Consider the following 27789-nt stretch of genomic DNA (forward strand, 5'->3'; position numbering starts at 1 on the left):
GGTGGGAGTCAAAAGGAGAATTCACATATAAGGAAACTTCGACTCACCTACACCGGGCAAAGGAGCTATTTGGATTTTCCCACCGCCTACTCACCTTGAGCAGTTCGTCGCACCGAAGAAACCGAGTTTTGGAGCTGTCAACGACGGGACCGACCTACCCTTGATACTGCGCATGGTCCGTGCGTGGCGCGCCTGTTTGATTGGTTGCGCATTTGAGTTTCCAACCTCGCTCAACTTTTGGACGTGAATTGGTCAGCCTTGTTCGGCGCCACCTTCCGTCGTTTTCGCGACACGCTCAAGCGCCTTCCATCGCGACGCTGGTGCCGATTGCGCCTTCCTCTGTCCACATCTCGCATCATATCAACTCGGCACGCCAAGCTGCCCAACCTCAACGACTCGACCTCTGCACATCCAGAACCGAAGCGACTTGCACACCCCGAATGCATCCTTAACCGACGCGTCTCTGAAGATACCCCACCTTGCGTGGTGATTCTCCCACCAAGATGGCTCCTTCGATGCATCCCCAGGCGAAGTTCGATCCGATACCGCCGGATTTGGACCTTCATGACCTCGTCGACAGGACTCCCAACTTCGAATGGGTTCTCCGAGTCTCAACGGCACAAATCAAGGGCCTGGGTCCTCAAGAATTCGAGAAGCTCGTATATCTTCAGGTCATCAAAGGAGGAAAGCCGTTGGTGATTGAGAAATGGAATGACGCCCTTCCCAAGAGCCTATTCAGCGGCGAATGGCTCGAGACCACCTACGACAAGAAACGTGAGTTCTTCACACTCTGTGTTCCCACTCAATCATGTTCAACTATCTAACCCGTCGAGATCGAAGAGGAAAATGTTCGTGATATCGGCAGCCAGTCCGAAATCCCGATGACTATGGGACACTATCTACGAGCGATGAAGCAGCTCACAAACCAATGGACACCGAATAATTTCCGCGACGAACGAAGACAGCGACTATACCTCAAAGATATCGACTGCCCCCCGGAGTGGCACGAACACCTTCAAAAGGTCATACCCCCGAGCCTGTTCTACATGAATGAAAATGTGACGGAAAAGGGAGGCGCGGATAACCGCGTCAGCGACGTCTTCCGCGGCTTGGGCGAAAAGACTATCGCCCGCGCAGGAGATTTGATGTCAAGTCTCCCTGAAGAGATGCGGGCGCAGAACCTGATGTGTTACATCGGCCACGAAGGAACATACACCCCCGCCCACCGAGAAATGTGCGCCAGTTTAGGTCAGAACATCATGGTGGAAGCCTCAGGAAGCGAAAATGGAGAGAAACCCGGCAGCTCCATCTGGTTCATGACGGAGACGAAGGATCGAGAAGTTGTCCGCGAGTACTTCTTGTCCATGCTTGGACACGACATTGAGATCGAGAAGCACTTTGCTCAAATCAACGCCTGGAAGAAGGCGACTTTCCCGGTCTACATTGTCGAACAGAAGCCTGGGGACTTCATTCTCATCCCGCCTCTGGCTCCCCACCAAGTATGGAACAGGGGCACACGCACCATGAAGGTTGCGTGGAATCGAACGACTGTTGAGACGCTGGACATGGCCCTTCATGAGGCACTCCCCAAGGCCCGACTTGTTTGCCGCGACGAGCAGTACAAAAACAAGGCGATCATCTACTACACCCTCAAGAAGTACTACGCGCAGATGGTTCAGGCTGAAGAGAACAGCGAGATGGGCCTTGGACTGGGTTCCGATCTCTTCCGGTCTTCCGCGCGATTCAAACAGCTCGCCAACGACTTCCGACACCTATTCTCTCTGTTCACGGAGATTCTCGTCGATGAGATGTTTGCAACCAAAGAGAACAAGATTGAGTATGTCGAGTACGACTCTTGCGTCACCTGCTCATACTGCAGATCGAACATCTTCAACCGGTTTCTGACCTGCAAGCACTGTGTGCGAACTCTGGTTAACGGTGATGAGGATGCATACGATGTCTGTATGGAGTGCTACGCCATGGGACGATCATGTCTCTGCATCTCGAAGCTGCAATGGTGTGAACAGTGGAAATGGTCAGAGCTCACAGAGAACTACGAGCTGTGGCGGTCAATGATTATCAAGAATGACGGCTTTGTCGACATCGAGCTGTCTCCTCAGCCGCTTGAAATTGCTCGGACTCGACGTGGGAAGAAATCACTTGCTCAACTCTGCCAAGAGGGCCTGAGCAGAAGACCATTCAAGGACATCTCAAAACTCGACGAGGAGAAGCGTCTCACAGAGTCCGAAGACGAGCCCGAACTGGATGACAACGGCAAACCGAAGAAGAAGAAGTACAAGCGCAAGAAGAAGAAGGGAGAACTTCGTCGCTGTCACGTCTGCTGCCACAAGGACTATGCGTACAAAGTCCAACTTTGCTCGAATCCCGACTGCAAGGAAGGCTTTTGCTATGGTGTTCTCTACCGGGCGTTTGACCTGATGCCTCAGACGGTTCAGGAAAACGAAAACTGGCTCTGTCCAAGATGTTTGGGAATTTGCAACTGTGGCGCATGTCGCCGCGCCGGAACCACCACTCCGTATGCGCCGAAGAACACTCTCCTTGGCCATGATACCCGACCCATCGCGGATGACAGAAGTGTGGAGGCCTTGGTCGATTTCCGCGTCCACAACTTGAGCTGGCTGAAGGCCTCGGGCGAAGAAGGTCGCAGCACAAATAGCAAGCGGATGATGAACCTGAGAGAGCAAGCCGATACTGCCAAGGCCCAGGAACCGGCTGCAGCTGTAGCTGAGGATATCGCAAATGGCGCTAACGGCGCTCATCCTGCTGCTAACGGCACGAATGGATACGGCGACCAGAGTCATGTTTTCGATGGGCAAGACGTGCAGCAATATCCGGATCAGAGCGGTCTCGACGGCGACATGGACATGTCCCAGGCGCAGCAGGATCAATCTGTACCGGTTGCCGACATGGGTGCGGATGGCAACTGGGACCAGTCAGCCTACCCGGATCCTATGAGTATGGGCCAACGCATGCTCGGTATGGGCTACTACGAGCCATCTGGACCCGACCAAATCCTGTTCGACCCGTTCCAGATGCCCATGCCCGGCGAGATGCAGTTCGACGAAGAGGCTGAATTCCTCAAGAAGACCCTCAGAGCTGTCAAGAGAAAAGCGAAGCAAGAAAATGACCTTGACCCGGATTTCAACGCACCTCGTAGTCACCACCGGAAGAAGCCGAAGAAAGACAACCCAACGGACGAATCTGCGATGGATCCTGCATTGTTTGGTTCATTCCAAGCTGCCTCTGCTGATGCAAATGCAGCTGGGGATGGCGAGGCGGGACAGTCTGGAGAGGCCAGCGTAGCGCCCGAGGATCAGGCACCGGCTCAGCTGGAGGAGGGAGAAGCTGGACAGACCGGAGATGCTCAGCGCTCAAAAGGCACATCAGCCATATCTTGGCCTCCTTCATATCCTGCCAACGTTCCAGAACTCCGACACGCACGGCCTAAGGTGTCGTACGCGGAGGTTGAAGAGCCTATGCTTGACGATCCAGATGACATTGTACCTGCTTACAGTGCTAAGCTGTTTGTCGAGAACGATGAGCCTCAGCCTGGTGACAGCAGCGCGGACCCTCTGGACCTTGCTTCCGACGCGATTCGTGCGCTCATTCAGAAGGGAACTGACGCGGCTGATGCTGCCGCTGCGACTACTACTGAAACCCCGAAGACGTTTAAGAGACGAGGAAGGCCGCCAAGGGGCACAAACAACTCCACCCCAGCTTCGGCTACAAGGGCGGCTGCTGTGTCGACGCCATCTGCATCGGATATCGCAGCGAAGAAACGAGAGGAACGCGCATCACGAAGGTCGGGACTCAGTCGCGTTACTACAATCGATGCAGCTAGCTCCTTCAATGCTCGGAACCGCAACTACTCGGAAGATGACGATGACGATGAAGACGGGCTGCACGATGTAACGGAAGCTGAGCTCGAAGCGGAGCTGGATCGGGAGCTGGCTGGCGAAGATACTCCTCAACAAACGGTTTCCAGGTCCATCGAAACTGAAGCAGGACAGCAGCCAGTCAAGAGGCGTCGTGGCCGGCCGCCTAAGAACAAGACTGCCCCGCCCGCAGTTGCAGCCGACGATGACGGTGACAAATCCCCACCACCGCCTCCGGCTGGCGCAAGCCGGATGATGTCTATGGCGGCCCGTGTTGCGGCCCGTGGCGGCAAGTTCAAGCTCACCTCTCGTAAGTCGAGTGTTAGGGGCACTCCTTCCGCCACGCCGGCACTATCAGAGCGACGTGAGCATGCTGCAACGTCAACACCCTCTGCTGCAGCTCGAGACTCCGTGGAGATATCTCTCCCCCAAAGGGCTACCTTATCTGCCAGAGAATCTCGAGCGTCAACTCCTGATGTCACACCGCCACCTCCCAGCAGGCCAGCCCAGGAGCCAGCCAGGGAGTCGACCGTAGACTTGACACCGTCTCCTCCCGGCGGAGCCAGGCGGGATTCCACGCCAGACATGACGCCTCCTCCTCCTGGCCCAGCCAGACAGGATTCCACGCCGGACATGACGCCGCCGCCTCCGGCTGCAACTGGTAGGCGCTGGCAAAAGAGTGATGAGATCGATGAAGACTTCGCTGCTCCCGCAGCATCGCCGTTGTCCGCGTCTTCTTCAGACTCCGGTATTCCTGGTGCCAGCCCGAGCCCTCCGCCTCCGCGACGGTCCACAGGCGGTCCCACGGTCGTCAAACTGGGTGGCATCGACTCCGAGTCTGAGAGCGAGATCTCTTCCTCGTCTGAATCGGAAACAGGTATCGGTTCTCCCGGCCCAAGCTATGCGCGGGGGGGTTCATCAAGGGGCCGAGGTGGTGGTAGAGGTCGCCCACGTGGACGCCCCAGAGGACGTGGCCGTGGTCACTAAGATTTTGTGTTTTGGTGCAGATTAGTCGCACGGATTTGCGAGTACATTGGAATCGGGCGGTCATGGTAGGCGTTAGGCAGGTCTTTTGGCAGTTTGTACCGTTTCATACCCATTCAACGAAGTAACTAGCAAAGTGAAGCCTAATTCGAGCTCTATGAGTAAACTCATCATGAACGTACGCTTCGTGAAGCCCTCATCAGTCGGTTTCTTCCTTTCAGACAATTGAGCTCGGTAAACTTTCAACATAACTTGGTGTCAGTCAGACCTCGCGTCATCGTGCCGCTCAAAGAAAACTTCCCCGACACAGTGTACATGTAGGCGAGCAGCGTGGCAAAATGCAGTGATGTATCTCGGTGTAGCATATGCTCTCCTATCTAAACAACAAAACTTGTCTTCGAAATCTGTTATATCTTCGGGCTTTGCCCTCGAAGTTTGAACACACTTGTACACGACGAACGCCCTCAGACTTATTTGACTCGGCTCGAATGGCCTGGTATTTCTGGCATTTGAGCGTTGCTAGCGTCATAAGCGTGATGACTTGCTCTCTTTGGTTTGTGAACGAATATTCTCAATGGAATTGAAATCTTGAGTTGTGTATCTCACCTGTCGGGTGTGGGCATCGTGTAAGTAAGCTAGTTGCTGCGGCGGGTTGATGCTTCCGTTTGGCCTTGGTGTGATAAATGATTGTACCACCACATGGGACGGGTTTTGTCAGCAAGAGTTCAGCTCAGGTATAAATCGCGGGAATGAGGGTTCAAGTTGGATGGTGATCGACATCCGATTCGTCGTCGACTGCGGTCTACGTGTGACGCTCAGTTGTTGGCGTAGTGATGCTTCGTCCGGCATGCTGGGCAAGGCGTGCGGCGATCGCCAGTTAATCGAAAGCGAGATGGGGAGAGAAGGGAGCCGGCGATGCGGTTGACGGTCCCTAGTGTCTCCAGACATCGAACAAATTATATTCAACTTAAGCCGGGATGTCATTCTTCTACCTGTAAACTTTCGATCGCATGATATCATGCATACTGCCTGTATAAGCTCACAACAGAGACGAGACCGCAAGATGACCGATTATCTTGGCCGGGAGCTCGCTAGACGGCTCTTTGGGCCACAAGTCTCACGCGAAAGATCATGGGTAGCGAGCATGCATCTTTGGTAACTCCGTTCTTCGCGATGCGGACCGGGGTATCCGGGTGTAAAGAAACTACCCGGGGCATATTGCAAGCTTGTCTTTTATACAGTTCTTCGTCGCATGGGGCGTCTGTCGTCGCCGTCAGAATGGACAAGCCCGAGACGGACGCGAGTTTTGAACGTCACTTTATCGTTCAAGGCATTATTGCTGCCCAAGAATTGCACTTGGCTTTTGTGGCATGATGTGGTTTCGTCTTCGCTCGCGGCTGCCTCCCAGTTCCCTCACCTGTCAGGGTACCAGGTAAGCTGTTGATCTTGGGCTGTCAACGACGCAGAAGGAGGTGGTCAACGAAACAAAGTAGATGAGTGGCCTCTATTTAACTCTTTGTGGTGTATTCCAGAGGAACAAGCAACGGATAGAACAAGTGGGAGAGATCTAAGTATCAGAAGAAAGGCGGTGAGAGTGACACATCCAGCAAGGCAGTCGCATTTCAACTCAAATGCACTCTCAAGTTTGAAAACAGGTACAGCTGAATTTGAAGCCACAATCGTATCTGTTGTAACACATCTCATTGTGTAAGCTATCCAAGATATAGCATCTAAATCTCAGCTCACCCCTAAGAGAAGCCTGAATAACCCTAATCAGTATGATGAAAGCTGAAAAGGCAGTTACTCTGGCTTTTAAATAAAATTGAGGCCAGGCTTCAGAAAAAGTAAGCTGGCCGGTCTTCTGGGACAGACATAATAAACCGGAGAAGAGGCGACGAAGTCCTAGCGACTGGACACTCACTAAATGTACGATGCTTGAGTTGAACTATAGTTTTCTACAACGGCTGGGACCAAGCATGCCTGCTGCTTGTCATTTTCTTTCAGCCTGGAGGTAAACCGATACGTATACTTATCTTCTCACAGTCATACATATGACCACACAACCACTTAGTCGATATATGGCAACGATGAGCGGACATGTTTATTCTGAGCAACAAGTTGAGATTTTGTTCAAACGGGTCATGCAGCGATGCTGATGACGACAACTAAGTCTCCGACAACGCTTGTCGCCGGCTGAAATCAAGCGCCATAACACTCGTCGTATCTAGCCTCAACTTTGTCAGTGACAGTTCTACCCCGGTCTTCAATGAACGCTGTGATGTAGTGGGAATAAAAATCGTTATATCTGGTTTGCAAGGCGCGGGCTTGTTGAGGACCACAAACACCCCTGTCTCCTCATAGACGGCCGAGAAGTGCTGGAGCCTGCCGGATATCAACATTGGCTTGGCTAACGCCGAGGTCATGTGTCGTCAGCGAGACCTCGGACTGGCAAAAGTTTTCTTGTCTCTCTATTCCTCGCCTGTTCTCTTCGTGGCTACGGAAACAAATTCGCAGACGACGACGTGTTTCCTTCTGGACTGCTATCTTATACTCAAGCAGACAGGCTCACAACCATGCTCTGCAGCGGTTCGTCGACGTATCTAGTATCAAATCAGACGTCGAAATCCCAGACGAGTTGGATCTATCGTGGCTGCACCATCTTCATTGAGTCAAGAGTATGAGCAGCAAATTCACACGAGAGATAGTCGAGTGCTTAGTTCCCTAAAATACCCCTCACTGCTCTCGCGCTATAAGATGGACAACTCCAGCACGCTTTATGCCTCACGCTAATGTGAATATTAGAGATGAAGGTGAGAAGATAGGTTCTCGTACTCGACGTCTTTTAAATGGCCTTGAGACGGTTTTTTCCCCCTCTTTTGCGAACAGGCATGCGGTCAATCCATGTGCGTTGTAGTTGCTCTGCGGTCTAGATCATCGTTCGTTGTCGTCGCGTATTCGCCAGTAGCGTAGAATCTGAGCCAACGTAGCACCAAGCTGTGTCACCAAAATTACCAAGCAGTCATCATTATCTCTATTCACCAGCATTAGGCATCTATTCATCCAAAATATTCATGCCTAGCCTGGAGGCCGGATGTTCTGTTACCAAGACCATCGATGACCAAGTGTACAAGCAAATCGAATTACAAGTTCGACCAAAGTCAAGACATAAGATAGTTTCCTGCTTCTACCCATTTCGCGCGTTTCCATTTCTGCCTTGCTCTCCCAAACGTCTGACGGGAGGTTTCTGTCCCAATCTATACAGCTGAGTACTGGTCGGCGGAGCTGAAAGACCCCCAGATGTTGCACGTGTTCACAATTCGACTGACCAAATATGCTATCACCAAACGGTCAGCCTGACAGAATCCAGCGTGAAAAACATGAAAGAGTCGTAACTTCGCCGTCCTTCTAAGTATAGTTTTCCCCGATGCTCGACGGATCCTCGGTTTACGCTCCACGCAGTAACCGATAACACGAATCACCAAGGGCGGCAGTCAGCACATCGGATCTTCGCAGCTATAAAGGGATGTCATCAATACCGGCAATGATCCTGCCACAGGACCGCAGCTCTGTCCGCTTCTTCGTCTTGATGATCCCAGTTGGATACTCCGCCGTGAGTAAAACAAGAACTCCTCACTTCCCAGTACCAAGAAACAACCATCGTTCGGAGTGTCAACAGAGCACGCTGCTCTCTCTCTTTCTCAGGTTTATCTCTCTAGTATTCCCGCAGGATAAGACGTAAACAGCTACGAAAAGTCCAGAAATGTGAGACTCTTCATATGATTTACCGCGGCGACAGAAACCAACCCTGACCTTATATCCATCCTTCTTCTGCCTGGTAGTAGTCTCTGCCGGCACTAATCATCGTTCACTATTCATCGTTCTAGATGTTGGCTTGTTCCGAGCGGATCGTGCGGTTCCTCCCGCCGTCTGGAGGCCGCGAAACATGAATGAAAGCGGCTTACCCTACCATACCCACGACAAGGTCGATATTTATCCTCGTAGAGTTGAATCTACGTTGCTCGGCGATCCCATGAGAGTCCCCCGATCACTCGGAGTACTCCCACCCTTCACGAGACTGGCATATCAATCAGATATAAAAACACACTCGACGATGAAAGAAAAGAGACGAGAAGCCACACCCAGCCATCCAATGGTCGTCAGTGCACTGACCTCTTGCCCCTCTCGCTGCATCAGGCCATGTTGAAGTAAAACAGCCAGCCAGCCTACATCAACATCAAACTCTCCCATCCTACACATCAAATCTTAACCCTCCACGAGAAATACCATACAGAATAAGCCCACAACAGCAGCGGAGACAGACGAAACCGAGTTCTTGGCGCTGGCGCAACCAACTAATCAAAGAGGAACATGAGATACGTACGACACACCCAACCCGGAGACACCAGCGAAGAATACTTGGACGCCTCTTGGTCTGCTCTCAGGTGGTCATAAAGCTGGAATGCTCTGCTCCCACAGTGACGAGGGCGTTTATTATATACCGGCACATGGCCGGGCATCGGATGCCGCGTTCTGTCAGTCTACGATCAACACCGGCGCCCAGCGTGCTGTTTTTTTTTTTTTTTTTTGTGTCTGGCTTCGAGACACGGTTGCATCATATTTTCTCAAAGTGGCTGGGCATGGCAGAGAGAGGCCTGTGGCGTGAAATTGAGACCTCTCTACGACGTCGATGGAACCTACTGGTCACGATGACTTCGTTGCGGACGAGAACGTTGAATATACCAGTGACATTATTTGGCGGCCTAGACCGATAACGTCGTCTGCCTCTATATAAAAGAAAAATGGTTCGTCGAAGTAGCCTCGCTATATATACTCGATACAACCCTTTGCCCGTGGGGTCATCTAGACCCTCCCTTCCCTCCTCCCGTCTCTCTTCTCCCAGCAATACGATCGGTCGAGGCTTTCCCGCACAATACTCCAAAAGATCAAAAAACAAAGGCAACAAAAATGAATACGATCAAGAAAAGTAGAAGCTTAACTTCCCAGTGAGGTGGCTTGCTGGTTCCGTGAGAAAAGAGTTCTTTCCGTGCTGCGCGATGTCGGCGTTGATGTCCCAGGCCTCCGTCCGACCAAAAAAGGCACGGCGCTCCCATGCCGTGCCGTGTTCCCCGTTTTGCTGTTAATTCAAGGAGACCAAACTGCTCTTCATGGTCCCCAGACAAACCAACTCCTTTTCTCCCTATCTCAGATCCAAAAACACGAATAAAGAGGGGTGGGTATCTTCCCATAATCCCCCAAAAGTGTGAAGAAGGTGGCGATGCGAAACGGCATTTAAAGGACCTCGACGACACGGTCCTGCACGTTCCTGACAACATCAGGAACTTGCTCAAACTGTGTCGCAGAGCGAACCATGGCCCAGGCCATGGCAAAGTAGTGCGGGAACCGGCTGTACAGCATAGCGCCCAGTATACAGGTAAGCAGTGGAATCTGCAAACTGTTAGTACAACGTACAATATCGCATCTTTCTGGCAAAACTTACCCAAACAAACCACAGGTTCTTGTCGCTACGCATTCCCTTGAACTTGGCCTCTCGTGCTCGGAGGAAGTTCTGTTGTTGCTCTTTTGTGATGGCACTCTTGCGTCCAATCTTGAGTACGCTCGGGATTGGTGCCATACTCGAGGATGCTTCCGCAGTCTCCGTCTCAGCTTCCGCGTCGTACACGGCTTGCTGTTCGGCAACGGCCTCAGCAGCAGCGTCAAGAGCGGCTGCTTGCTTCCTGTCGAGCTCCTCTTGCGGGTAGATCTCGTCATACGCCGGTGGAGGGGCCGAGTTGTTGTTGGTTGTCCTGTATGATGACAAGTCCCACCAGCGGCCGTCAATCTGTCTCGGGTTCTCGTCGTCAGATGAGCCAGGCCTTGATGCAGTCATACTAGGCATCAATGATGTGACTCTGCCCATGAACTGGTTTTGCTGGAGGTATGCCTGGTAGTCTTGAAGCATAGGCATCCTTGGTAGCGCTGGCATCTGTGGGAGGTTGGGGAAGTGAGCCATGGCCTGCTGGAACTGCTGAATCTGAGCAGCAAACTGGTCTCTGACTGCCGAAGCTATGGCGGTCGTAGGCGACGCAAGGCCAGGCTCCACTTCGTCATGGCCTCCTTGAAGAGTTTGTCGGTCAGGACGAGGCGTGAAAGCGTGACCGCTGGAGCGGCGGCGCATATCGAGCCAGGCCTCCTCCTCTTCCTCCTCGTCTTCGTAGTCTCCGGAAGAGTACTCGGGGCTCTCCTCGCCGTCATCAGCCGATTCAGATTCGCTGGACATGCTCAAAGGATCCCAGAGAGACCTGAGTGATGCGGCACTGCTTGCTCGGCTGTGCAACGAGCCTCCGCTGCGAGACCGAATGTGACGCTCGCAGCGACGGATGTGCTCAACCACCTTGCGCGACCGAGCAACGTCAGCCGGCCGCAGCCCCGAAAGGCTTCGGATGGTGGGATCGGCGCCGGCCTGCATCAGCCTACGGACAATCGACTCGTGGTCGTTCAAGGCCGCCAAATGCATCGGGGTGAACCCGCCCTTGTCCCGCAAATCCGGGTTAGCGCCACGGGCGAGCAGACCTGCGACGAAGCGATGGTATCCCAGAGCACACCCCATGTGGAGGATTGTTTGGCCGGTACTTCTCCTCAGATCCAGGCGAGACATTCTCGGGTTGTCGTCGAGATCAATCAGCTCGAGCAGCTTCAATAGTTGAGATTCGGTGCTCATGTTGAAGGTGTTTCCGCCGAAACCAGCGTTGTTCGAGCCACCGGAAGAACCCCAGCTCGAGTCTCCCTGACCAATGATGCGTTGCGCGAGTTCCTTCACGTCAACCATTTGGCCGGACATCTTGTGACCAAGGATTGACAGCGCCGTGCGGATAAGTTTCTCCTCGTCGTCATCAACGTACTTGAAGACTTGGTTCTGCTTGGAGAGAGCTGGGAACGGCTGTCCAGCTTGCGTCTGGCTCTGCTTGAAAGTGACCACCACAGGACCAGAGACGGGTGATGGCGGCAGAAGGCAGACTAAAGACGACTCGCCCCAGAAGGTGGTGGTGGTGGCTTTTTGGTCTCCAAACAGCACTTCCAAGCCCTGGTAAAAGCTCGCACCGAGGATGGTGACTTCGATACCACCAGATTTCGGTCCCTCGTTGGGAATGATCTTATGAATGGTCGGCTGAGGCCGGGCAGGAGCAACATTTGTAGGAATGAACGACATGGCGTTGAACTGGCCTTGCGGCACAGCGCTCACGCCATTCGTTAGCCTACTAGGGCTGGCCGCGCGACTTTGATGAGCCGAAGCTGGGGCTGAGAACATGGTCATCGACATGTTCTCCATGCTGGCAGACCGGTTCGCGTTGGTGAACATTGTCTGGTCGTTGCTGTTGGGGGTGGGGGGACCTGTAGCATACGGCTGAGGCATAGCGGGAGGAGCTCCGTTCTGGAAGACCGCATCAGGAGGACTTTGGAAGTTGGTGAGGTTGGGAGTGAAAGGTGATGTCGAAGCAGAAGGGACAGCGGGAGGAGGTACCGGGTTTCCAGGCATCTGTGTAGGAGGAGGCGTCGTATCGAGACGGGTCATCGCCATGCCAATGGGCACTCTCGACCCGCTGGCCTTGCGCTTCTTCGTCATCGGCCCTGGGTGTGCGTTCGGGGACGGCGGCCGGGACAAGGACCGAGCAGATGTTGTTGAAGGTGCGGGCGCCGGCGGCTTGGTCGCGGGGTTTGCAACGGGGAACGACGGAGCCGGAGGGGCGTTGCGGTGCAGGTTCTGCAGATCTGAACTCGAGTGTGACAGTCGGAAGGGGGCGCCTCCAGAGTTGAGCGGGCTTGTGTCCAACGGCGTGCTCATCATGGGCACAATGCTGTTTTCTGAGCCCTGTGTGGCGGGTGTGTTTAGGTGCGGGATCGGGTGAGTCTTGTGGTCGTCGGTGATCATGATCGACTGCGACATTTCCTGTGCGACGACGCGATCTTGCCAATCCGTGATGGTGAAAATGACCTGGAAACCCTGCTTCTCAGCGTGATGGCGGCAGTAACACGCAATCCTCATCGGCGCATCCACTTGCATCGCTCCAACGGGAGCCACCGGCTCCGGCCGCCCAGTGACCGTAGAGTCCGACACGACACCATTAGGGGTCTGCCACTCCTTGATTTCCTGCGTGTTAAAGACGATCACGCGCCTCGTCTCGTCTCGACTCCACATCTCCTCCTCTTCCACCTTCTTGATCTTCTTCCTTGCGGCCCGCTTCCGTTCACGTGTGATGCAGCCGTTGCAGATACGGACCTCGCCTCCGTTTTGCGGCTTGTTCTCCTCATCGTCCTCGTCGCTAGCAGATCGGGCGTTCATGACGGGACTGCGAGTGGCGGCTGCGGCGGCGGCGCGCTGGAAGGCCTTGCGCCGGTTGTCTTCGCTTGTCATCGCACTAGTGCACACTAACATGGTGTGTAGCTCCAGAGTGTCGGGAGCACGCTCGGCTGGTGGCTTCGCTAGCAACTTGGGCTTCGAGATGGTGTGTGTGGGCAGGTGCAGGCGCTTGATGCCCTGAGGGAGCGGGTAAAGAGTCAATTTGATGGGAATCTGGGTCTCGACGCGGGATTTGTTCGGTGTCGGGTGAATCGTCAACCGTGGCTGGCGATTGACGAAGTCGAAGTTGGGTTGAGTGAACACGGGCATATGTTGAGGCATGACCGGTAGACCATCGTGCGTATGGAACTGCGGTGGCAGTGACATGTTCTGGGGTACCATTTGGTGCTGCGCTGCCGGATCCAGTTTTGGCCAAAATCCATTCGGGTTCATGGCGTTCATCGCGACGGCGTTCGTAAAGTCTGGAGGCGCGCCCGGCGACGGCGAGCTGTTGAAGAAGGCTGACGGCGAAGCCTCGTGGCTCGTTATCATGGACTGAGACATGGGTGAACACTCCCTCGAGTTGGTCATTTTCAGCCCATTCATAGGCTGTGATATGGAGAATTGCTGACAGGATTAGTCGCGCTTCTCTGGATGACAACGGGCAAGACTCACCGAATTCCTCTTGGCGTGATTCTTGGTTCTGGTATTGCTGGGCGCAGGTGGCTTTTGCGGGCCGTTGGTGTGAATGGTGGGCATCTCGGGCGATTCCATGTTGGCGGGCGGTGCACTTCCGACGGCATTTGGGCTGCTGGAGGCGCTCTCGAAGTCGAATGAATCGTTCATGAACTCGTCGGCGCCAATATCGAGGTCGGGCAAGGCGGTCGCGTCGGCATTCGCGCCAAAGAGATAGACACTATCCTCTGGGCGGCCGACGAAGGCCGCCGAGGATTCCCAGTCAGGCTTGATATCGGCTCCATCTGTCATCATCACGTCGCCGGCTGTCAAGGCAGTTTTCCCGGAGGCGGAGCTGCCGGTCCTTTTGGAGGAGTCAGAATCGGAGGACGAGTCTCGGAACGAGTCGACGATGGAGTCGGGAGAACCAGCGGCGACGGTTCCGTTGGCCAACAGAGTGGCCTGGGGCTCGAGCGACTTCGTTTCGTGTAGCGATTGGGATGATTCCAGGAACTTGAGGGTGTCGGGGTTGGACAGATCGAAATTCTGCATCGGGCTCGGGGCACCGAAGCCTTCGTCGTCGTAATCGAGAAACTCGTTGTAGTCGATGGTGGCGGACATAACCGGAGCGGATGGTATAGGGCTGGCACCGATGGCGGCACCAGCAGTCGTCATACCTTGACCAGCAACAATGATCGAGGATGGAAGTTGAGGCCGACGACGACGACGGCGACGGAGATGGCGACGAAAGGGGAGGAGGTGAAAGCTCGGTCTGGGGATGTTGTGTGGGGAAAAGGGCGTCTCGTGGTATAGTGGTGTACAGTGTAGCCCAGGCGGTGGAGTGGGGGGTCCACCGTCCAGTGTCCCTCTAATGCGAGTCCGACTGTGAACCGGGACGGGACAGGACAGGACAGGACAAGACCTGAGGGAGTCGCGAGTTTCGTTGGCAATCCAATCCAAGAGAGTTTGTCGCACTGGGCTAGCAAGCAAGGGTCGGGCTAGGCTGGGCAGTGTTGCGAGTTGCCAGTGCGGTGCGGATACACGGTGTAACAGACCCTGAGAAGAAGCCGTCGGGGGAATTGTGAGGTGAGATTCGGAATTTGGGATGCCTGTCGGGTGTATTTCGTCTTGTGTGTACTGTGTCGTACTGAGCCAAAGCCAAAGTGATTGCCAATATCTGTACGGTGCGGAGACGATAGGAGTAACAGATATGGTGACCTAAGAGTCCATTGTGGCGCCAGGAACGCGAATGTCTTCTTTTTCTCTTGCGTATGCTGTCTTCGGAGGTTGGAAAAAAGTGTTGTTAGATTGGTTTTTTTCTTCCTCTCTCTCTCTGCCTTTCTCGTTCCTCCCGTTTGAGAGAGGAGTGGTAATATTAGGTTAGGTCAGGCTGGGCCGAAGGGAGGGAGGGAGAGGAAAAAAAAGCCAGCGCGGAAATTGTACGTCCAGAATCGGAGAGATCCAGTCTGATCCGCCAAATACAGCTCCCACCACGGTCTGGTTGGTGCCAGACGCGCAGCGCATGTACGTACGGACGGACAGTCGAGGCGGTAACAATGTCTCAAAAACGAAAACCGTCCCTCTGAGCGGTGACTCGAAATTTGCCCTGAGCTGGACAGGGGAGGAGAGCAATGGAGACGCAAATTGGGGACAGATGAAGCCAATCAGTGCGACCAATGCCCGTCGTGCCAATGCCAGTTGCGTGCGTCCAGACCAATGAGCCCTTTAGTGGTGCGGCCGCCGTTGAGGGGAGACGGACGAGAAGGTCGTCCTGACGGCAGCGAAGGCGGCGTCAGCGAGGACGAGACGGCTGTCGACCGGTCTTGGTGTGACCTTGATGAAGGAGCCTTCCGGTGACGGGAGAAGTAGGCGTTTTTTTGGCGCAGAATGAGGCAACAAAGTCTCGATGGATTTGGCTGAATTGGGTTGAAGAGCGGCGCGGAGAAGGATGTCGAGGAACAATACCGAATGTCGGTTTGTACGCACCGAGCCACAGCGAGCCACTCTGGTACAGCAACCTGGACGGCAGCCGAATCAGAGACAAGACACAGGCACAGACACGTCGATAGCACGAACAATGGTGAAATGGAACAAAGTGTGGATCGGAGGCGTTTTGATCTTATGTGATTCGAGGTTAGGTCGAAGGAGAGCGCCTGTGTGTTTGTTGTATATGTGGCCGGGCGGGTAGACCAAACTCAACGTCTCAAGACTCGGAATCGACTACTTCAGTCGAAGCGGCATCGCGTCTATGTACGGCGGCAGCAGCACTGGGCTGTGTGCTCCGGGTAGAAGAGACGGACCCGGACCTGACGCAAGCTCGGGCGAGGTTGTCGTTGTCATCCCGGTTGTTCAGTGTTTAAACTGAACGAGTACGATCAAGGTCGCTATCAATCCGTCTCTTCCCTGATCGACCTTGCAGCAAAAGGTGGTGGGTGCATGGCGTACTTGTAGAGTGTCATTGTTAGATATGTTCCTTGCCCGCTTTTGCTTTGACTTGTGCCGTGCAGACGGATGCCTCCATACGAAGAGCACCTTCCTGGCAGGGACTACGCAAGTTGGAACGAAACAGAAGCAATAGAGGAACGGGAACGGGAACGGTGAGTGCTGTTGTCACATCCATTAGAATATTGAAGTGCGTGCACTCGGGCTGGCGTTGTGGTGCCGGATGCCCAGTGCTCAAGCTTCCAAGTTAGTGTACGAGACATGTCAAAGTTGGACCTGGAGGGAGCTGGGAGAGCTGGAACTGACTGATGCCCTGTGCTGTGTTTCCCGCGCCGCCAGCCCTTGCTGTCGGTGTTTCCTTCATCGGAAGGGCGGTGTTAGATGGTGGTGTTGGTGGTGGTGGTCTGGATGAAAAGTGATCCCTCCACGTAAGGTACCTTACCCTCTGGTCTGGTGTCCACTTGCCCGCGTACACCTAACCCAGGGACTTTTGATATGACACCTTCTGTTTCTTCCATTCTATCCTTTCAGCTTGCGTATTTGTCATTGCCTGATTGTGACCTGGCAACGACTGCTGCATTTGGTCCACCGTCACTGGACACTCGATGGAATACAGAGTGGTGAAGTTACCAATTGGCAATGGCCACCTCACCAGCAGAGGGGAAAGAGTGTGAAAGATACGTACCTGATTACCTTACGCAGTAGGTAGGCACCTCCGGGCTGCTAGTGGACGGAACGCTTACGCGAACTCACCGCGGGCGTGTGGCTCCTGCGCCACGAGCCGCCAAGACAAATGGCAGCCCTCTCCGAGAGTCCCACCTGCCCACTCAAGCCACTGCGTTTTTGACCAATGGGAATTTTAGAAACTCTGTCGGTCCCTTGCTAGGGTCTGAATACAGTGTGAACATTTTCACTCTCTGCGAGAGACTCAGACAACCCACATCCCTTCCATCACTGAATCGCTGATAAGCAACCACCTCGCGTCAACTCCTCAGATCACGGCACAGCACGGAAGCCCGCGCCAGGGCAGTCTTCCTGGTAAATTATGACGGGACATTACTCTGACTCTCTGTACGCTACCGCAGATGAGCGCCCTCCGGTGCCCAGCTGCCCTGCCCTCGCTTGCGCAGTAATTCTGCCAATCCGCCCGCTCTCTCTGAACCCACTTCAGCCCAGAAAGGATCACCTTCATTCCTCGGGGCTCCTCCCCCCATTCCACTGTTTCAACTCGAAGACTTTCCGAGCCTTTACGGCTTAGTTCACAAGAAACACCAAGGCTCCAGTCACCCCTGGCCCTGCCTTGTGGACTACTGCCTTAGCCTGAGGTGCGGCCAAGCACCAAGATGCGATGCAGCGTTGCAATTCCGCCACTGCCTTCCTTGCCCTCGCAGGCTGACTTGCCTCAACTCGAGAACTTGGCCAGGCCAGCAACCAACGTCAATCTTCCCTCATCTTGCAGGCTTGGGAACTGCTATCCAGTCAGGACCCTCGGAATCCTACCCACAACCAACGCTGAGAGTACGGATACGATGCCATTCTTGTTCGTACGCGCCATGTTGGAAGCCATCGCCAGGTTTTACCTTCCTCTTCTCCACCGTGGGGATTCTGCTTCAGTGGCTTGTTACCATCATTCTACGCTTCCAGGCAACATCTTACACAAAACGGATATTGGCCGCGGCTCTGCATATCGACGGAAACGGCAACCTGTCTTCTTCTTTTTTTGGATTCGAACTGCGCCGATTCAATAATCCCAGAAACTAACTCTTCCACGGACTCTGTCATCCACCTTAAACGCAGAGACCACCGTCTCAGCGCTTACGTCTTATCGTGCCAAAGCCAGTAGAACTCGGCGGAAAGCAAATCGCCTTGGTAGGTTCACAACCTGGGTTCTTTCCCGGTCAACCTAATGCACTTTACCAACTGCGAGTTCGGGTACCTCAGACCTTCCACTTAGTTACGCCTACTATGCATCAACCATCGAGCACCTACCTCAACAACAGATGATGATCATGATGCCACCTTGCGGCGTGTCCAAAACTTAACTTCGGCCGGACCGTTCCATCCAAGAAACCAATCGGTCTTCTAGGAAGCATCCGACCTTTCCAAGACACACTCTGCTCTCAACTCCCGCCGGGAGATGATGTGCCCCATTGGCTCTGGTGTCCCGTTTCTTCTGAAGACACAAGACATCAAATATCTGCAACACATCCGGGCTGATACTAGATTCGAGCCAAAATCTGGCGAACATTTTGGCCGGTTGCAGACACCCCTAAAAACGCGCAATGCAACGCCCCGGCAGATAACGGGTTGCGTTGCCACGATATCGAGCCGGCAGCTATTCTGTGCATCTTGCGTCCGATGTCGACTTCCGGAAGCATGATAGTCGGCCGCGCTTCCCAACGTCAAGGAACAGAACCCGGTGGTGAATGCAACCCTTGCCGCAGGATGGTGTCAACCTGCACCACCACCACAGCAGCAACCAACCACCAACGACACCACTTCCGCTGTCAGCAAGAAATTCAACAAGTTGATCAATACCTTTCGCGCCATCTTGCCTAGTTCCAGCCCTCGCCTCGCCTCGCCGTCTGAGCGGTTTACTGCCAGCCACCGGCCGAGACGCTTCAATCGTCAGCCCCGACATCGCGCCGAATCTCGCCAAAACGCCGCAACACCACCACCATCTTTAGCCTTCGCCAGTGTGTCGTCGGCTAGTGGCACACAATGGTGCACAATTGACTGTCTGCATAAACTCATTATGTAAACCTTACACCTACCGAAGTACATGCATGAAGTTGGTCTTCATCTGACCCGGAGCGAAACTCAGATGACTTATCAGCTGGTCTTTGGTGACGGCGGTAACCCGGCTCAATCGCATTCGAGGATATCAGTTACTGACGAAACCGCCGCTGGGCGGGCACACCAATTGTGGTCAAATGTCTCGCGGAAATTTAACTGTCGCCTTTCACTGCAATCCACTAAGAAAAGGCGGCCCGAACGAACACCGACGGCGAATCTCAAAATAGTCTTGTCTAATTACTCTAAGTAGCTATCCCAACCCTCCGTTTGGACGACAACACAAGTCTAATCGAGGTCTGGAACGTCTGACTTCAGGAAACGAGAATATCTCTCGATCTGAACGCCAGACAAGACCTTTTGAAAGCAATGGGAGGCGAGAAACCCTCAAGCCTTCCATGAACAGACACATATCCCCCTTCGCGACTGGACGACCAGCCAAGGTACCTTGAGGGCACACCACACTATACTTACCCAGCCCATATGCTGCACGAGAGTTCGCAAACACTGGGTTTGCGGCAGTGAGCGGAAATCCGCTTCACAGACCCTACAACTCGCGGGGAGATCCCTGAGGGGCAGGCGTCTCATCGGGAAACCGAATAGTACGGCTTGGCAGCTCAGGTGCCTGTGGCGCTGACGCCTCACGCCGATCAGCCACCTCAGTCTGAAGAACTCCATCCTCAGGGCCTGATCGCTGGGCCGGTTCATCGAGCCGCTTAGGCGTCGACGTACCCGACTGGCCCTGCTGACGGGGGATGATGGACCCGCCGATTCTATAGACAGCCCGGCTCGTTTCTGTCTCGGACGGCGTTCCGGACTCGGCGTCCGCGACACCGTTGGATGCTACAGACCTGGACCGGCCGAACGGGAACGCAACCCTCCCGCGGACACGAAAGGACCGCGGTTCGTCGCCGTCCCCGCTCATGAAGGATACGCCCCTGGACAGCGTCCGAGGGGCGTAGTAGCCGAGCTTTCCAAGCGGAATGCTCAGCCCGTGGACCACCTAGGGAACAAATTATTTCAGGCCTTCACCGGAGGGGCGGAACGGGGAGATGGAACGGGGGACCGGAAGTGCCCCCGAAAACTTACGATACTGCAGACGGCCAGAAACCAAACAACGACTCGGACTACCTCGCCCATGTGAGCGACATCTGCGCGCGGCTCTTCGCCCTCGTTCAACGTGTGGATGAATTCGAGAGTGACGTAGAGATAAAAGACGGCCGACACCCCAATGGGCCCGAAGAAGCCCACAAAGATGGCCTGCTTCACCTCCTCGATCTGCGGAATAACCCTGTGAATCGCAAAGACGAACGGCAAGCGCCGGAACATCAGCACGAGAATTCCCAGCGGAATCAGACGATAGATGGGGATAACGTTGTTGTGAAGAAATTCGTTCCAGGGCAGGACAGCCCCGTACCACATGAATATGGTCACGTTCAGAAGCATGTCTATCGTCGGCTGGAACGAATCGTCTTCGGTCTCAAGGCGGAACCAGTCGTCCCACGTAAAGGCGTTACCGGCGATGAAGCAGGCGAGGACGTCGTCACTGCCAATCATACCGCATGTGCCAACAATGAAGAGAGCCAACGAGATGGCGAACACGAGAAAGCTCTCGCGGTCGACGTACTTATGGCTCTCGGCCCATCTCAACAGCCTCTTGGCCAGCCATCCAACGACAGCTCCGTAGATGACGCTGAGGATGATGGTGTAGCCCCAGGTCTCGCCGAACCACAGCCCCATGGCCAGCCCGGCGCCGCCAGAAGCTTGCTTCCCACCATCGCCGATGTATTTGATCAAGTACAAGCTGCACTGCCCGTTAGCTGTTGCCTTCACTCGTCCAAAAATCAGCACGGATTGAATCGCACCTGAAGAAAAGAAACGGGTATCCGAGTCCATCGTTGGCGCCGCTCTCAGCAATGATGAGGTTCTGCAACTCTTTGGGGATATTGTGGTCCGCGAACCGTCCCTTGACGATGACGTTCGACAAGACCGGGTCCGTAGGCGTCACGCAGGCGCCGACGGCGAGCGCGTGCAGGAACGGGAGGTTCGGCACCAGCCCCCAGACGAGCAGGCTCGTCGCGAGCCACATGCAGGTCATGACGGGCCCGACCAGCAGCGCCATCGGCTTCCACTGCGTGCGGAGGTACCGGCTGGGCAGCTGCACGCCGGCCAGCACCAGCTGCACGCCGAGCACCAGCCGCGAGAAGGCGAGCGTCACGCTCTCGACGTTCTCCTCCGACCCCGCGTATTCCAGCGGTCTGATCAGATTCGCCGCCGGGGGCGAGAAGGCCACGCCCGCCAAGAGGGATATCACTGACACGTCTCGTTAGCCAAACAGAATCCCGCATCTACGCACGTTCGACCTGCGAGGTAATAGGTCGCCGGGCCGACAGGTATGTAGGTAAACTTACGCGCTTCGGATAGGTAATACTTCTCCTTGCAGAGAAACGAGACCAGCCCGAACAATGAGATCCATCCTCCCAGCACACCGACAATGATGTTGAAGTTTGTGACCGCCAAAGTAGGCATCGTCGCTGATTTGCGTTTCGCGCGCGGAACCAAGCTTTTGCCAAGGGGCTACTTCTTTCTTGTTCCACCTGGGTAGTCACAAAGCCCCGCGATCTGCTGCGAGATGCTCCAATCAAAACAGCCCCTATCCTCGAGACAAGCCGTTCTGTTCTCCCAAGCTTTTTTTCCGACCGGGGGTTGCGCCTTTGACCGACCGCGGCCTTTTCTCGAAATCGCAAACAAAATGGGGTATATCAGACACACGCAACAAGATGTCGATTCAACGAATCGCGTGGCTCAGAATGACGGAGATGACTGCGGCGCTCGCGTGGCTGACTGTCATTGGGAGGGGGGAGTCTGAGACGACGAAGTGCGTTCTTGGAAAAACGCGGCTTCTGCTGCTACTGCTGTTTTTCCCGATTCTCCCTTGCTTCCCTACTTTGCGCGAACCGCTCGGGTCGGAATTCGCACAGCAACGAGAGGAGAGGAAACTGAGACAACCTAAAGGGGCGGTCTGGGACGGTGACTTCGGATTGGGTGGTTGCGATTTGCGCCCCTCAGTGTCCAGACTCGGGTCTGGATGGCAGTCCGTGATATGCGCGACGAGAGTCGGAAAGCTACTTGGGAATTGTTGTCTTTTGTCGCTTCGATCAGCACGGGAGCGGAGGCTGGAATGGAAGTGCGGAATGGTGAAAGGGGGAGGAAAGTGGAAGAGGAAGAGGAGGAGAGGTCAGGGAGTGGCGAACGGCGGTTTGGGAAAACGGGATGAACAAGCCGCGCATCAGTCATGGGTGCGCATGGACACCTATCGTCATCACCGCCGCTTTGCGACGAAAAATTGTTAAGGGTCTGCTTGATTTTTTTTTCTTCTTGTCCGTGGGGGTGTTCTCACAACACGTGGGGTTAGTGCCAGGTCTAGGTATTCTACGTAAGGTAAGGTATCTTGCCTTACCTTACTTGCCTAGGTACGGATAGGTTTTGCGCCGCTTCTGTCTGGGATTCAATTCCATTGTTGTTTTGTCCAAAGTAGTTAGAACGCCCGGCATCCATGCCTCTTTATCCTTCACAAATCGGGAAGTGGCCGTGTGCATAATTCCCGTCCCGTCCGTCTCTTTTCTGCCGCAACCTACGTACGGGCTACATTCGCCAAGAAAAAAATGTACTGATATCCGCCAGGTCTCGACCATGCCCCGGCTTCTCTCGGAGGCTTCTCTCGGAGGCTTCTCTTGGAGGCTTCTCTCGGAGGCTTCTCTTGGAGGCTTCTCTCGGAGGCTTCTCTTGGAGGCTTCTCTCGGAAGGCAACCAGCCACCACGAGCAGAAGTTTCTCGCGACGACGGACATCGGGAAGCTGGCGCATACACACACAGGAGAGTTTTGACCGCTACGTGTCCACTGAGAGCCGCGTATCATCACCACAAGGTATTTTCGCACAGGGACAGAGGGGATCGGATGAGAAGAAATGTGATATTGACTCCGAGGGGGGATATCTCAGCGCAAAAGAAAATGCCGTCCGTGACGCTACGATGAAATACCTCAAAACTCCTTCCTATCGACGAGAAACCCTTGAAAGAGAATATAAGTTCTTTACAGGAGACGATGAAAACAAAACAAACCCGTCGCCATTTGTACTGTGTTCGCCTGTACACACATTCCTCCAGCAAAGTTGAACGCTCAGGGATTTCTCGTTATGAATGCCGTCTAAGCTGAAGCAATACGCGCGCCTGGGTCTGTCGTAAGACAAACTTGACCGTACGCTATATTCACCACTGGCAGCCGAGGAGAGATGTGTGCTGGTTCCTTGTGTCCATCCGCCAAACCGATCGACGCCGTTTCGTGACTGACGGGTAGAGCCACGTGATGTATCGGGCAGCCAGCACACGACCAGGCGGCGCGTCCAATGCACATTCCTCCACGAAGATGCCGGGCTTGCTGGCCTCTGCAGGTGTGTACGATTAGAGCGACTGTATTTTCGATTCCATGCCGTAATGAAGGCCAGGTGGGTTTCATCATCTTCGTCGTCGCTTGTTTCCTTGGTCTTTCTCGCCGTCTGACTCAACTTGGAAGAGAGGCTCGCCTTCGGGATCCCAAAAGTCGCTCCGGCCCTCATTCTTCAGCTTCGTCCGACCCTTAGAAGGTTTCAGTGCTCCAGTGAGGGTAGGGTAAGCACCGATTGTGTCCGGATGGTCGAAAAGTGCGGCGAATTGGGCATCTTCGAAAGACTCTGTGTCGAAAGGCTTTTCGTTCTCTGTCTTCAACTTCGTCCGGCCCTTGGCCTCTTTAGGAGCACAGTAAGCCCCCGCATTTGCCAGTCTGTCCGCCTCGATATTGCCCTGGGTGTTGGCGTGTCCTTTGACCCATGTGAAGACAGTTTTCGCCTTCGCATCGTCACGTTGGACCATCTTCTTTCGGATAGCCTGGATTAGGTCCTTGTTCTTGACATCAGTCCCCTCTGACGTCTTCCATCCTTTTTTCTCCCACGCCTTGCACCAAGTTTCGGCGCAGTTAATGGAGTACTTGCTGTCAGTCAAGATCTGCACTGATACCTTGGCCGGGATGCTCTCGAGAGCGCGCAAGACGGCGGTAAGCTCAGCGCGCTGGTTCGTTTGCAATGGGCCTTCAAGACGTTCGGAAATGTTTCTGGGATGGGTCAGCTCGCTTCCTCAGTATAACGCGAGCCCGAAACCGGTGTTCCCAGCTGCAGGCTGAACTCCACGGGATATGCAACACACGACATACCTAGGATCATTCTTGCCGAAGAAGACGCCCACGCCTGCCACGGCGTCATGTCGGCCGTTGCTCAAGCTACTGCCGTCCGTGAATATGCGCAACAGACCTGGCTCCAGGATCTCCTCCTCTTCCTCCTCCTGCTCATCTGACAGCTCTGGGTCTGAGACATCTCCGTACTCGCCCCGGATTCGATCTAGAGTTTCTTCGTCGGCCCATTCCCTCATGAAGGCGACGGCCTCGGGTAGCGTGTCGAATCTCTTGTACTTAGGTCCCTTGGCGCCTCTCGTAGAATCTTGGGCGTCACTCCAATCGTTGAAGATGCCCGTGTAGTTTCCGCGGGCGACGGCGTAGTATCTCAGCGGCTTCGGCTTTCCGCTCCTATCCGGGACCTTCTTGCCCGCTACGAATGCCTCGGCATCTTCCTTGCGCGTGAACGACTTGTCTGCGCGGGCACCGTGTGTTAGCCGATGATCCAGAGTGCTCAGAAGAGGTTGGCTGCGACGAGACTTACACACAGCTCCATGATATCCGGTGGTCTGGGCCTGGCATTGATCCCACGTCTCGTACACGCCTGGCTCCTTGCCAGACTTGACGGCGTACCACTTCTTCTCTTTCTCCGTCTTGGCCTTCTTCCAGTGGCTCCCGCCCGTGGCGGGAGCTGCTCTCTTGGCCGACATGTCTTCAATCAAGCGTCGTAGGATCGCAAAGACTCCCTGGGGTTGCTTGTCGCGCCTGTCGCGTACGTCGCGTATGTTCCGCCAGGGTGTCGAGCTTCGTTGCCTTCTTATAAGTAGGCTCGGCAAGTTCGCAGGTGGTGAGAGTATTCTGGGAGCTCCTGACTGTAGCAGAATGAAGTCGACGATCTTTGTCCGGGGAGCTTGTAGCTGCATCAATCGTTGCAAAAGCCACCCATGTGCGAGTCGCGTGGGAGGAGTCAAAGGCGGGTCATGTTGCGAAGGGCGGGCCGAAGGGGGTCTCGAAGGCTGTGGATTCAGAACCGTTTTCTTAGCAGCTGCCTTTGTTCGGGCGCATGCCGAAACACGGAAAGAATGAACAATATTGAGAAACGACAACGACCGGCGACGAAGTATCAGCGACCGCTTTGATGCTGGTTTTCCGAGAGGTTGCTGTTGCTGAATTTGGGCCGGCTGATAAGATAAGAAGCGCCTCCCTTCCCCGCAGTAACGACCTTCCCTGCCTTGCGGCACAGCAAAGCTTGCCGCCTTCTTAGCGCGCTGAAGGTAGCTGTCGTTAGCTCAGAACGAGGCTGAATTATGAGAGCAGAGTAGAAATCATCCCACTTTCAAAGTCACTATCATAATTAGGGGCAGCTGAAATCATAGAGCTTTGTTCATTGTTAGAGCTGCCGTAATCTACATGTGAGACAGCATGGGTATAATTCATGACCTGGCCTCCACCAGCCCACTCCCGAGACTTCTTCATAACGCCGCATATCCGACTAGAGCTGAGAGGACTATCTAACCCCTCTGCTTGCCCTCCAAACCAATGTCTGAGCCAACTATAAAAGGGCAAACACAATGAACAAAGGCTATCAGGGGGCCGAAGCAGTTTCCGGTATACAGGGGGTATCGATGTTGGTGTTTTGAGAACGCCAACAGCTTGCATCTTCGCTGCTGGCCTCCCTCCACACAAAGACTGTTCAAGCCTAGGCCGGATCTTCGGCCATAAGCACCAAGGTATTGTCGTAAAGTCCCATGGGGACTAAGCATGGACTCTGTGATCAACCGGCGGCAAAGGTCCCACACAGTCGCTCGATTCCCACTCCCAAGCCAGCAAGCTCCAGTTCAGTTCGCGTCTCCAGAACAGGCCGAGACCTTCTCCGCCACCGCAGCCCGCCAGCTCAGGGTGGCCGTGGTCCCTGTCTTCTGAGCACATGCCTCCGGTAAGCGGCGTTCGGTGTGCGAAGACGACTTTCCCCATGCGTGAATGAAGAATGGCCATGGAGCACTGGACGCAAGGCTCATGGGTCAGGTACATCTCCATGCCATGGCACAGGTAGCCGTCCGTGTTGGGGTGCTCGTCGTCGAAGATGGCCTTCTCAGCCTCAAGAAGAGGCCTGTCTTGGAAGGCGTCGTATGTAAGCAGAGGTGACTCGTTGGAGCGTCCGGCTGCCCGTCGCTCAGCCCGAACGAGTTTCTGCGCAACCATGCTGATAGCTCTGAGAACACAGTGGGCCATGGGGTTGCCGGTACCGCGTTTGTTGGGCTCCTGGTGCCAACGAGCATCTCCGGCAACCGCTACAAGCTCTGATTTTCCGCCTTCACGCTGGACGATGACGGCTCCCATGGGCTCTCCGACGCCCTTCTGCTTGGCCTGCTGAGCGACACGGTGAGCGAGAGACATCCACAGAGACGTCTCGTCCCGGATGATATCAGTAGAGCGTCCCACCATGCTAGGGTGGGGACCGAGGGGGTTGTTCTTCCTGTAGACCGTAGGCCAGAACTGCGACGTCCACATGGCCGCCTGGACCTGGGAGGTGGGAGGGACCAGGGGGATGGGGATGCTGGTGAGGAAGAAGTTCTCGTCCATGCCCTCAATCGCAGTCAATGATGCAACCAACTTCTCCCTGTCAAAGTCCTTCTCCTCGCCAAGCATGATGTAAATCCAGGTTGACTTGCCAGTATGAACTTGGCGACCCTCGGGCGAGTCGTTCATGAACTGGGTCTTCAGGTGAGCCGGGATATCGGCAGGCTTCGCGCACCGTCGCAGATGAGGCAAGCTGTTAGCTACGCCCTCAGGGAGCATCGAGCGGAGAAGGCTGTGTTCAGGTCAGTGGGCTGCTCTCTTGATCTGGTGTTTGAACTTACTTGACGACATCGTTGGTGGACTTGGCAGGAGCTCTGGTGAGCAAGGCCTGGACGATCGTGTGGTCCTGTCGGATCTCCAGGGTCGTCTTCAGGGGAATCAGGACACCACGGCCTAGCTGCTGTGGAAGAAGCTCATCAATGAGCGGGTGAGGCTGAATGACATCGGGACCAGTGTGCTCAGGCTTCTCATCGACCCGGCTGTCTGACATGTCAGAGATAGTCTCCGGAGGCGTGGGGCGTTCGACTGCGAGCATTGTGGCGATTTTTTATTCGTACAATCTTCAGATCGAAGGTGAGATGGGAGACGAAAGGCTGAGGCCGTTAGCATCGGACTGAAGGTAGACGATGGTGACTCCATCTTATGACTCACATTGACAGGAGGCGATGCCTATCGGATGAAGCGAGAACTCGCGTGATGGCTGGTAGCGACAGGCGGTTCCGAAAGGGAGTACCGGCGATGCTTGCTACAAGAAGTGCTGGTGTTTTCCGGACGACAACTGTTCTACTCTGGCCGCGCGTAGCAGACAGATTTTCGTCTTCGGGAGAGATTGTGGCCAAGGTTGAATGAAGCCCAGCCTGGAATCTCAGGAAGAAGACGAT

At 54.6% G+C, this 27789-nt stretch overlaps 5 protein-coding genes across 5 annotated transcripts; 1 reads left to right on the plus strand and 4 right to left on the minus strand.

Annotated features, from left to right (window-relative positions):
* Positions 1–503: 503 nt before the first annotated feature.
* Positions 504–4908, plus strand: CkaCkLH20_04060 (AT hook domain-containing protein; the record flags this gene model as incomplete). The annotated part of the gene is made up of 3 exons (XM_038886779.1): positions 504–774; positions 841–4773; positions 4820–4908. 3 exons carry the CDS (start codon positions 504–506, stop codon positions 4906–4908), a joined length of 4293 nt encoding a protein of 1430 aa, XP_038748029.1.
* A 5261-nt stretch (positions 4909–10169) lies between these two features.
* On the minus strand, positions 10170–14511 carry CkaCkLH20_04061 (uncharacterized protein; the record flags this gene model as incomplete). Its single annotated transcript, XM_038886780.1, has 3 exons — positions 10170–10325; positions 10378–13842; positions 13891–14511. The coding sequence occupies 3 exons, from the start codon at positions 14509–14511 to the stop codon at positions 10170–10172; spliced, it is 4242 nt and encodes a 1413-aa protein (XP_038748030.1).
* Positions 14512–19672: 5161 nt separating this feature from the next.
* Positions 19673–21654, minus strand: CkaCkLH20_04062 (sodium/hydrogen exchanger family protein; the record flags this gene model as incomplete). Its single annotated transcript, XM_038886781.1, has 4 exons — positions 19673–20128; positions 20215–20929; positions 20991–21438; positions 21537–21654. The coding sequence occupies 4 exons, from the start codon at positions 21652–21654 to the stop codon at positions 19673–19675; spliced, it is 1737 nt and encodes a 578-aa protein (XP_038748031.1).
* Positions 21655–23640: 1986 nt separating this feature from the next.
* Positions 23641–25038, minus strand: CkaCkLH20_04063 (RNase h domain protein; the record flags this gene model as incomplete). Its single annotated transcript, XM_038886782.1, has 3 exons — positions 23641–24271; positions 24371–24803; positions 24873–25038. The coding sequence occupies 3 exons, from the start codon at positions 25036–25038 to the stop codon at positions 23641–23643; spliced, it is 1230 nt and encodes a 409-aa protein (XP_038748032.1).
* A 1045-nt stretch (positions 25039–26083) lies between these two features.
* On the minus strand, positions 26084–27443 carry CkaCkLH20_04064 (cytidine and deoxycytidylate deaminase zinc-binding region; the record flags this gene model as incomplete). Its single annotated transcript, XM_038886783.1, has 2 exons — positions 26084–27140; positions 27190–27443. The coding sequence occupies 2 exons, from the start codon at positions 27441–27443 to the stop codon at positions 26084–26086; spliced, it is 1311 nt and encodes a 436-aa protein (XP_038748033.1).
* Between the last annotated feature and the right edge of the window lie 346 nt (positions 27444–27789).

The sequence above is a fragment of the Colletotrichum karsti genome, assembly GCF_011947395.1.
Source record: "Colletotrichum karsti strain CkLH20 chromosome Unknown Scaffold10, whole genome shotgun sequence".
Classification (NCBI taxonomy): domain Eukaryota; kingdom Fungi; phylum Ascomycota; class Sordariomycetes; order Glomerellales; family Glomerellaceae; genus Colletotrichum; species Colletotrichum karsti.